Source organism: Solea senegalensis, linkage group LG6, assembly GCF_019176455.1.
Source record: "Solea senegalensis isolate Sse05_10M linkage group LG6, IFAPA_SoseM_1, whole genome shotgun sequence".
Classification (NCBI taxonomy): Eukaryota; Metazoa; Chordata; class Actinopteri; order Pleuronectiformes; family Soleidae; genus Solea; species Solea senegalensis.
The window spans coordinates 3,423,184-3,434,229 of record NC_058026.1 but is presented as its reverse complement, the minus strand read 5'-3'; the positions used below and the strand labels follow the sequence as shown (position 1 = coordinate 3,434,229).

General features: G+C 40.4%; 1 protein-coding gene across 1 annotated transcript; it reads left to right on the top strand.

Moving 5' to 3' along the window:
• Nucleotides 1–1,499: 1,499 nt before the first annotated feature.
• On the top strand, nucleotides 1,500–9,977 carry LOC122770941. Its single transcript, XM_044028176.1, has 15 exons — nucleotides 1,500–1,731; nucleotides 3,223–3,331; nucleotides 3,464–3,567; nucleotides 4,613–4,990; nucleotides 6,193–6,252; nucleotides 6,451–6,522; nucleotides 7,055–7,221; nucleotides 7,355–7,405; nucleotides 7,717–7,755; nucleotides 8,415–8,609; nucleotides 8,700–8,837; nucleotides 9,111–9,207; nucleotides 9,303–9,418; nucleotides 9,539–9,712; nucleotides 9,864–9,977. The coding sequence occupies exons 2-15, from the start codon at nucleotides 3,225–3,227 to the stop codon at nucleotides 9,975–9,977; spliced, it is 1,812 nt and encodes a 603-aa protein (XP_043884111.1). The 5' UTR covers nucleotides 1,500–1,731; nucleotides 3,223–3,224.
• Nucleotides 9,978–11,046: the final 1,069 nt, after the last annotated feature.

Below are 11,046 nucleotides of genomic sequence, written 5' to 3'. Positions count from 1 at the left end.
TTACAAAGACTGCAATTTAGGATAATAGTGCAGCATATCTGACACAGGGTTTATATTTTATTATCAATAATAGTTTTACAAATGCTCATCATGCTGCTCAGTTATGAGTGAATTGCCTTCCTATTTCAATGTCAGAGAAGGTTTACAAAAAGGTTAATTGTATGTTATTACTTTCTGTTACAGACTCTTTTGTAATGTTTTTTGTTTGATTATTCTATGCCAGTTTAAAATATAAATACAAGTATTGGAAAAAAATATATATTTGGCTTCTCATTTGTTAACATTTTTTAACGTAAATTCTACAGTAAATATCAAAAGGAAGATTGAATTTGAAATGGTATCACAAATCAAATAGCAATACCTAAAAAAATTGTAATCGTTCAAGTCATTCCCCAATGTAAAATTGATTTCCAAATCAGGAGTAAACTGTTAAATTGTATTTTACACAACGACAATAAGCCTTTCTAATCTGTTGCATTCTTTTGGATTTGTGAGAGAGGACGATTAGCTCCGAGCAAAGACTATTACTGTTGAAGACTGAGCAGCTTGGGCAAATACTTGTACAGTATTTCAATAGGAACCATTGTTAAGGAAAGAAAAGGAAGGAGGAATAGCTTGGTGCATTGGTGTCCTCTGCCTGAAATTAGGTGGGGGTTGGTGTGATCAGGGGAGGGTAAAAATGCTGCAGTAGGCTGTTCTGAGATGTCATTTTAAGTGGAAAGGGGGAGTTAAGGGAATTAAAATACACACTGTTAAAGCCTCTCAACTGAAATGGAGACATTTACTGTATGTGCTGCTCAGTTAGAAATATGAATTATTGCCGCTGTGGTGTCAAAATGGCTGCGACTTTTGTTTTCTGCTAATAATGGTGTGTGTAAAATTGTTTGTGTTTGTGGGATACATTTGTTCTTGGTTTTTGAAACACTTATCTTTAGTTACACGTTTCATCATCCACACAGCATCCTCTTTGTTAAATGCTCATTAAAAAGTACAGTGTGTTTGAGAACCTATGTAGCCTTCATTTAGCATCAAAACCCATAATATGTTTAGTTTGAAGGAATTCTAGTGTTTTTTTGGGGGGGCGGAGCTTGTCAAGAGGGTTGTTTAGGTTGCATTCTTCAATGGTATGACTTTGGTAGCATGCTATTGCTAACTTTTCCAAGTATACAGACCACATATGTAATTCCAGCAGCCTGTTAGTATGTCACCTATCAATAAATCTACGCCATTATCTCAGTCTTTGATTAATCTGTTGATTATTTTCTCAATTAACCGATGAGTTGTTTGGTCCATAAAATGTAACAATAGTCATTTTAGTCTATTGATTTTTGCAGCACAGCATTTAATGCACTGATGTTGTAGATGTGTACAGAACATACGTGTGCCGTGCTCGAGTGTTACCAGGTTTAACACCCGTGTGTGGGAGTGGTGGTTTCTCTGTGTGCACATGTGCAGTCACACTGACTTCCTGCCTCTATCTGTTAGGTACAGACGACCACAGCTTCCCTCTGTGTCGTCCTGTGCCGCCCTTTTTGCAGTAGCACAAGTTGGTTACACTCTGCTCCAGCTGAGTAGCTTTCATCAAGATTCTAACGAGTCTTTCTTTTCTGTTTTTCTTTTTTTAAATGGGAGAGCAGGCGCAGACGGATGTGGGATATACTGTAAATTTACAAGACTGAATCACAGTGCAGAATCTAAAGTTTGGTGGATTTCCCTGATGCGTGGAGTCAAGTAAATGGAGATTTTTTTTATCAAAGATGGTTGTTGTCGAGCAGTTTTACTCCCTGCACAGTGAACAGAACAGCTGTTATAAATGCTGCTTAAATGACTACTTTGTCTCACAAATTGCATAAATTCAGGTTTATCAGAAAAGTTCAGTTCCTTCCTGATTAAGACTCAGTGTCACAATATTATGACACTTTGACACATTGTGAGATAAAGCCAGTGACATTGGGTACGATCACCAGCTGCTAATCTGTTATTTATCTTTTTTTTGGGGATCATATAAGGTATGCTGCATATGGGCATGTATTTGTCTCATGGTTTTACAGTGTCTGTGTCTTTGTTCTTTAAACCTGTGTTTTTTTCATGTATTCTGCAGGTCTCAGTGGCTGTTAGAGCAGCAGAGATTAGCCAGGATTACAGGTGGCTAAATTTAACCAAGAGAGCATCTGTCAGAGACTTCAAACACTAACTGACAAACCAAGCTAATATAAGAAGACTATGATAGTTGAAGTTATTCTCCTGTGTCAGAGGAACGAACAAACAGAAGGCGTTCATATTTAAGAATGTGAACTTGCATAACTTGTTTTTATAAAATGGATTATCAAAACAATTGGTGATTTATTTCTTATGCTCTGACTCGGTCTGTTCTTATACTTTTAATTGGTGCTACTGGTCCTTCAGGTTCTGATTCAGCTTTACAGCATTTAAAGGAGCTGCACAGGCTACTGCATTTACTGCTGCTATGATAACGTTGGTTCCCACAGTTGCTAATTCATACTCATAGATATGCTGTTAAATTGTCAAAATGTCTCATCCGGAGATGCAACAATTAGTCCATGATTTGATATGTTAATGAACATGAGAAAATGAATTCATAAATTAACTGAATACTTTATGTTTTTCTTGGTCTTTTTGTGAAACGCCACCAACCTTGAAGTCAGCATCACCTTGGTTTGTTCATCTAAAAGCCAAATGGATTTTGTCTGTGTTTATTAGAAATAAGACAAGTGTGATGTTGGAGAGTCATTTTAAGGAAGGATTGACTGTGGTTGAAACATTTTGTCAGACAAGGCTGGAGTTAGGGCTGCGACTAACGATTATTTTCATAATCAGTTGATTATTTTCTCAATTAATCCAGTATGATTCTGTTTTAAGGATTTCTGATGTCATATGGGGCAAAGAAAACTGAAAATATTCACATTTAAGAGGACGAAAAATCAGAAATCTTGTTTTAATTATTGAAAAAAACGATTCATCGATGATCAGAACAGTTTGACGACAAATTTAGTAATCAATTAATCGAATAATCGTTGCAGCCCGAGCTGGAGTGTCATATGATTTAAAAAAACACAATGCTAATATGTCTCATATGGACTTAATGCCATAGAATTCAAATTATGATGCATGTACAACCACCTCCTGCCAGCTTGTACTCATCAGAGACATTGTGCATTTTAAGAAGCTAAATCCTATTCTCTTTCTACATGTGTTTTTCAGTCATGTCTCGTAGAAGTTCTCGCCTGGTGTCTGGTGGCTACTACAACTCGGATGAGGAATCAGACTCAAGCAGTGTGACAAACATATCGTACCGCGAAAACCCCGTCAAGTATGTAACTCGTGGTGCAAAGCTTGAATTCAGCTCATCCGATTTCCATATTTTTGTCATTTTCTGTCTCGTTTCTAATGCTCTTTCCTCCTCATGTGTTTGTGTCGCTGTTGTCTCGTCCTTTTTCTAAAGGGTTTTCAAGAAGAAGTCAGGCACACGCAAGGCCAGCCCCCGAACATCCAGCATAGCCAACAGCAATGCCAGTTCACTCAGCCGAGAGACACCTGGCACTGAAGGTAAAAGAAAACACAACGTCCTAGTTGCTAGAGAATCATAATGAGATCATTTCCTGTGAAAGTAGCAATAATAGCATGACTTAAACACGGCCAAGGACAAAGTTTTTCATGGGACATGAGTTTTATCTTAGTTGTTGTATATGATAAACAAATAGTTCAGGATTGAAGTGTGTGGTCACATAAGATGCATATCCTGGTTGTTGGGACGAGTTCAACCAAAGTTTAGAGGGTTGAATAAAAGTCCTTCTGTTTTTCACGAGACAAAAAACGACAGATCAAAACATAACGTATTTTCATATTTTTGCAGATATAACTTTACGGACTGCAGGTTTGACACGACGCGTCACCATGGGGGTTTTCCTCACATGGGGAACAACTGATTAAATCAGTAATAATGTCAAAAACCAGTGTGTGATTTTAAAATATAAGCAAATGTTACATTCAAAACATAGTCAAATGAGTTGACACAATGCTCACCGTGACGCTCTCTGTGTTCTTCCAATACAGCAGTGTTTAGATCTTGTCACTCAGCAACACAGGAAGTGAGTCATTTTAGTTAAGAGAGAAGGCGGCTGCAAAAAGTTCTGACTGAAAACACAAAGAGGAGCTCAGAAGAAAGGTTTCAGAAATTAAATCATCACCCGTATTCAGATGGCACAAAATGGTGCTGCATCTCAATTTTTAACCGGCACGCAGAAATAATTATGAACACATTCATTTTTTTCTTCACTCCACTGGCTGCCTATACATTTTAATTTAAAATGATGTTATTTGCTTTTAAATGACTTGCTGGTCTTGTCCCACCCTACCTCTCTGAGCTGCTACACTCTCACACCCCCCTCTTAGCCTTGTTTTATTGTATTTTGTTTTTTTTTACATTTAACTGCCTCGTGTGACCTTTAATGTCTTTTATTGTGTCTTTTATTTATCCCTCTTTGATCCAAAGTGCTTTACAAAAATTGGATTGTTGTGAACAAAAACAATCCAGAAAGAAAAAGTAATTTACAATCAAATATTGTGTTCTTTGTCTTCATGTGCCTCTCAGGCCTGAGTCCTTCTCCCCTGAGCAGCCAGACCCAGCCCATCATGAGGACCGCTACCTTCACCACAGCCACCCCCCGGCCTGCCCTGGCCCCATCGAGATCCAGGAGTCAGACACCCACAAGCTGCCCCACTGTGCCTCCTTCAGAGAAGAGCTCTTACACTGGGCACTGCGTCTCCAACAGGCCAGGATTGCACCTGAGGCCCAACCCCAAGGAGCTAGGTCAGAGCGGAGTGGACAGCTCGGGGTACTCGTCGTCCGAGGGGACTGACAGGAAGCCCGTGTCTGCCACCAGCAGTACCGGGGGATCGAGTATTCCCAGTGACGCTCCCAGTTCCGAGTACATGAACAGAATCAACACTGCCTTCTTAAAGCTAATGGGTGAGTACAAAAGTGAATCGATGTGTTTAAGGGCTGTCACTTTATATGTTAACGTGATGTTGGATAAAAAAAAATGAAGAATCGTGTGAGGGTACAACTGTGGTTGGGAGACAAATTTATACCTTGGCGTGCTCTACACATGCTCTACAGTTGTTGCGAGATAACGGCAAGAAAAACAGAAGTTATGCTGCATTTTTGGACGGAGGAAGAGACAGAATTTATGCTCTGTCTGGAATGGCACTTGATTACAATTAGGTACCAGCTAAAGTTGGTCTGTGCTTGTGTACTGGGACAAGGACAGAGTAACTGAGCATGGAAATGTACTGACTGTTTCAAACAAATATTATGTGACTTGCCATTCTTTCAAAGATGTCTGGATATCCCCCCCTGCCCAAACACACACACACACACACACACACACAACAGGATTATGTATTATACTCTTACTCTTACTAATGCGAGGTTTAAAGCTGAACTATGCAGGATTTTCACCCTAATTTATTCTTGCAAGAGTCCTCAGAATCAGCAGACACACACACACACACACACACACACACTAAGCGTGGTACCAGCTACAACAATAAGGCAGTGATGACCTCATTTTCGATATCCATTCATTTTTCCGGAATGGCGAGAAGCATGCAAAACAGATGCCAACTGCCGCGGACATGGTTCCTCAGCTCTGTTGAAAATAAATGCACATAACCATGAGAGGGGAGCGTCAGCGGTGAGTTTTCACATCAGTGAGAGGTAAAAGCCCCTGCGATGCCTCCTCTGCAGCTTCACGCTCATGGAGCAAACAGCTCAGCTAACTTGTGAGTTTGCAGATTTGTTTGTTTTGTTTGTTTTGTACTTCCACACACAGCTTTTCAGGTGCTTTGGTGTCATGGTTGGCCACTCCAACACATGGTTGGAGGACAGTCTTTTCTTGTGTCCTCTATCTTCTTTTTTAGTCGACCAAGAAGGCGTTCAAAAAGGATCGAAGGCCAAGCTGAGCTCACAGCACCCTCTGCAGCCCATGCTTTATTTACTACACACCATCTGATGCGCTGCAAGGGTGTATATTTTGAACTGAAATGTTTTTTTTTTTGGGGGTTCTATTATGATTTTACATAAAAAGTGACAGCCCTAATGTGCATGTACTTCAATGTGTCCGGCATGACAACACACATTTCATGACATTTCACTTTGTTGTGTTTCAGACTCTGCCTCATTGATGGCTGTCACAGCTCACTCAAAACTAATGCATCTGCCAGCTTTAGGTACGATGTTTGGTGTGTGTGTGTGTTTGCGTTCATGCTAATAGACATTCTTAAGTCTAAGATTTGCGTGTGTGTGTGTGTGTGTGTGTTCCCATTACCATGTGTTGTCCACATACATACAGCTTTCACATGACTGGAGGATCAAGCTTATCAGAATCCTTGCAAATGGTCTTTTTTTTCTCCCCTTTGTCCCTGCAGTTGACACTTCACTCAGGAGACGCATGAAGAAAGCGTGTGCTCTGTTTCTCCTTCTCCTCATTGCACTTCTATGTAAGTTATTATACGTTTTCTAAGATTTAAATTTAAAAGCAACACTTCCTGTTTTCCATGTTTTTATTTGTTGCTCTGCTGTACATCTGACAGATTGACAGATTTTTGTAAATTTGTATGATTTGAATTGTGTTTTATTCAAGATGAGTGTTACAGTTTCAAGAGCTGAACGACTTTAAAACTGTTCATTCACTTTTATTGTGAAGAGTTTGTGTCCCCGCCACAAAAAATGTAAACCATCCGCATATAGTTATTGTAAGTGTTGGTACGAGTATCGTCGTTCACGTCATTATCACAAACCTGTGATCTCCAGTTGTCAAGCACAGACAGCAGTGTCCGGGTGTGTGTGTGTGTGTGTGTGTTTGAGTCATAGCACAGCAGCACCTCAGTCTAATTAAATGAGTCACTGTAAATGTCGTTACTGTCGAGTTTCCCATGTGAGGACCTTTTGATCGCAGCGCAATGATGAAGTCAGGTGATGTTTGCTTTGTGCAAGCTCTGAAGGCGTTGTCCCTTTTCTCCTTCTCTCCAGGTATCTGGTTCCTCCTTCCCCTGTTGACGTTGTTCATCTCCCACATGACACCAGCACAGACCCCGGCGTTGAAAAAACCCACGGGTCAGCCTGTTATCACTGCCACTCCTCCTCCTTCCCCTCCTCCTCCTCAACAAACCAACACCATGCGTGATGCACCTGTGGTGGTAGGGCTACACTGCATGTCACTCAAACTATTACCAATTATTTAACAGCAGAAGTCTTTAAACTTCTCTATGTCCTGAAGGATATTTCATTTGGCATTAATATCTGTGTTAAACGTCTCTTCTGTGTCTCCAGGATCCAGCCGTTGTGTCTGCTGTTGTGGAAAAGAAGATGCAGCATCTTTTGGTAAGAAGAAGCAGGTCAATATCTTAAGCACAGCTGTCATTGGCAACTGGAAAACCAGCCTCAAGTAGAAATCTCAAAGACGAAAAATGTCGAAAAATGACTGTTTTGGTTTGTATTAGCATTTGTTCCCCAAACACAGCTGACTTCCACTTCCCGCTACAGCCCACGACATGAATCCTGCAGTACTTTTATCAGTTGGCCATAGTCTCAAACACTACTGCTACCTTTTTTTAGTTGATAAATAAATGAAGGCTGTCAGATATTTATATATGAAAAAGTGTAACCTGAATTATGTGTGTGTGTGTTTGCAGGCGGAGCTGCAGCTGAAGCAGCAACAGCTTCTCTCTCAGGTAAACTACTTCATTTAATATCCAACAAACTTGCTCTGTGGGCCGTGAAATGTTGAATCTGTGTTGCAGTGACATCTAGCGATAAAGACAAAGAACTTTTTCTTTTTTCTTTTTTCTTTTCTTCTTTTTTTTTTGCTTCTATGAGCGGTTGCCACATCAGATCATCCTCCACATAATTTGATTTGGTGCAGAAATGTGATAGATTTATTTACTGTTTTGAAGCCTGATGCCTGATGATGTAACATGTGTTCAAGTGAAGCTGGGATTGAACTTTGTAGTCCAGTAGTTTGCTTAGTGCAAAAGTCCTTGCTATTTGACCTAAAACTACAATTTCCTTGGTTTAAAATCGTACTGAATTAGTGAAATCTGGAAATATGTCACCGTTCAAAGTTCACTTGCTCTTTTTTATGAACAAAAATAGAAGAAAAACTGTCTATTTTGTGACTACTTTGCACAACTTTGCCTCAAAAACACACATTTTGTAAAGCCTGAAGATGTGACTCATAAACACACACCCGTAGGATGTCCATATAAGGCGTTATTGTGTATTATTATTCCCAAGGGTTAAAAGAATATCAGTGAGTTAATAAAATGGCTGATTTGTATTATTAGATTGTAATTATCCACTGTGACCTCTTCGTCGACACTTCCTCTCACAGATGAAGGAGCAGATAAAGCTGGACATGCAGGGTGTAAATGCTAAACTTGAGGTTCTGGACTCGGACGGTCGGCTGCATCTGGAACAGGAGGCTGCTGCACTGGCCAGGCAGTTGGTGGAATATCAGACTGATAGCAGATCTGCTGCCTCCAGCCTTAGCTTCAGGATCCAAGCTCTGGAGGCCCAGAATGCTAAAGTGAGTGACACACTCTTTGGTTCTCGTGAGCTTCTGATCTGTTCATCTCTTTGCATTGTGTAAATTATGTGACTGCCTCTTTTTCTGCAGCTGCACCAGGAGCTGTCGTCCATCCGGCTGATGCCTCCTCCTGCCCCGTGTCCTGAACCCAGCCCTGCCCCTGTCCTTGACCATCTAACCCCAGAGCTCCAACAGGCCATAGAGAGGTGGCTCACTGACCGCATCAAGGTAGGAGACATAATAAAAAGAGTACTTTATTGTGACGCTTATTAATCCCTGTGTGTTAAAATAATTATAATAATAAGTTTCAAATTACATTTTTGAGTAAGACTTTATTTTGCAGTTCAAGTGTATAAAAGTGAGACTGCAAGCACACACACAAACATGACAATATTATTTATTCGTGCTCCTACTATCAGTCACGCCAGGTGTTTGTGTATATTCCTTTATGGCTTCCTTACCTATATTTCTATGTGCTATGTGTGCGATTGTGTGTTTTAGGAGCAGGATGTTCTCAGACTCGGTGACAAAGTGAGCGACGCAGACTGTGGACGTCCCGTGGCTGACAAAATGGCCGACTTTGCCCTGGAGACTCAAGGTCAGAAACCTCCAGGGCACCATTGTCACCGTCACTGTGACGTAAATTCATTTTGTACCGATTTAATTGCAACAGAATTGTGTGTGTGTCTGTAGGTGCCAGTGTGATCAGCACCAGGTGTTCAGAGACGTATCGGATTCGCTCAGCGTGTGTGACGCTGTTCGGTTTCCCGCTCTGGTATCCGTCTGAAAGCCCGCGCACTGTCATACAGGTACAGCGGTCGCCTTCTTTGTCTCCTTCACTCTGAACACACACGTCTTCTGTCACACGTGGTTCAGTTTGCAGTCAAAAAAACAACACAACTTTGGCTCCTCCCCTTCTTCTCTCCCAGGGTCACCCAGTGCTGCTTCCTGGCAAATGTTGGGCGTTCCACGGGGTCCAGGGAACTCTCGTCATCTCTCTCTCTCACCCTGTAACGATAAGTCACGTGACGCTCGACCACCTGCCGCGCTACAACTCCCCGACCGGACGCATCGACTCGGCACTCAAAGACTTTGAAGTCTATGTGAGAAACACTGTTTTCTCTCTATTAGTGTAATTGTAGACCTGGGTTTTATTATTGATATTGTTCTGTTTTACTCTTCTTTTTAAATGATTCCGTTTCAGACTTTGCAGATCTGACTCTTAGTTAATCACCACTTTCTCTCCTTTGCCAGGGATTGAAGAACGACAGTGACGAGGGGACACTGTTGGGGACGTTCACCTACGATGAGGAAGGAGAGTCGACGCAAACATTTGAACTACCTGTAAGTTCACACTCTTTAATCTAATTTGTCTTCTGTATAAATGCAAAAATAACAAAGTGTGTCACGTGTGGTCAGTGAGCAAAACCGAGATCATACTGTAAGCAAGGTTATAATGGTTTTAAAAATCATTTTTACAGTCCGTTATATAGTTTTTATTAGTGTTTCTTTTTTTGTAAATGCTTAGTTTTAGTTTAGTTTTTATAGTAAGTATTGTGTGTCGTAAAAACCCAGCAAAACATGTCATTTTAGAAGTGAAGAAATACAACCTTTCAAAATAAATACACTTTATATCAACCCAAAAGGATTATGTATGAAGTTAAGTTATAAAGATGAAAACACACACTTTTCACTAAGTTATATGTTGTTTGTAAACTAGTATTTATTTTATTTTAATTTTCTTTAACTATAATAACCTTAAGGAAAGGGAGATGTATTTATCGTACCCAGTAGTCGTTCCATGTGATTTACTGAACAAAACAAAGACAGATCCAATCCAACTTTATTTATAAAGCACTTAAAAAACAACAACAGCTGAAACAAAGTGTGGTACATCTGAGATAAATACAACAAACAACATATAAAGAATGACCTAATAAGGACACCACCAAATTTTACAGGTTGTCCTATGAATGAAAAGACAATGAAGCGTCCCCAAGATAGTTTTAGAGGTGAATCGTACTGACCCTGCACTGCTGCTGTATACACACAAGCTCTGATAGTCCAGACACAGCTTTCAGACTTGAACGTCAAAACTTTTCATCCTCCTCCTGATCTTAAATACTAGGATGAATATCGGTATCGGTCAGTATCGGTCCGATACTGGTCAAAATCAAATGAAAAATCCTCATATATGTCATGTTTGGGCTGTTTTATGTCTTCTTTTTGTTGGACACAGTTTGAAATGACTCAGCACAAATGTGGTGTTTACAGCTTCATAAATGGTCTGAAATGACCGTATCAGACTAATATCGGTATCGCGAGATACTCGAGTTGTTGGTATCGGTATCAGTGACAAGTCTTCATTCTTACTGTAACTCGTCTTTGTTTCCTTTTGTCTTCCGTGTCCCTCGTCTCACCCCCGCGCAGAACCCCA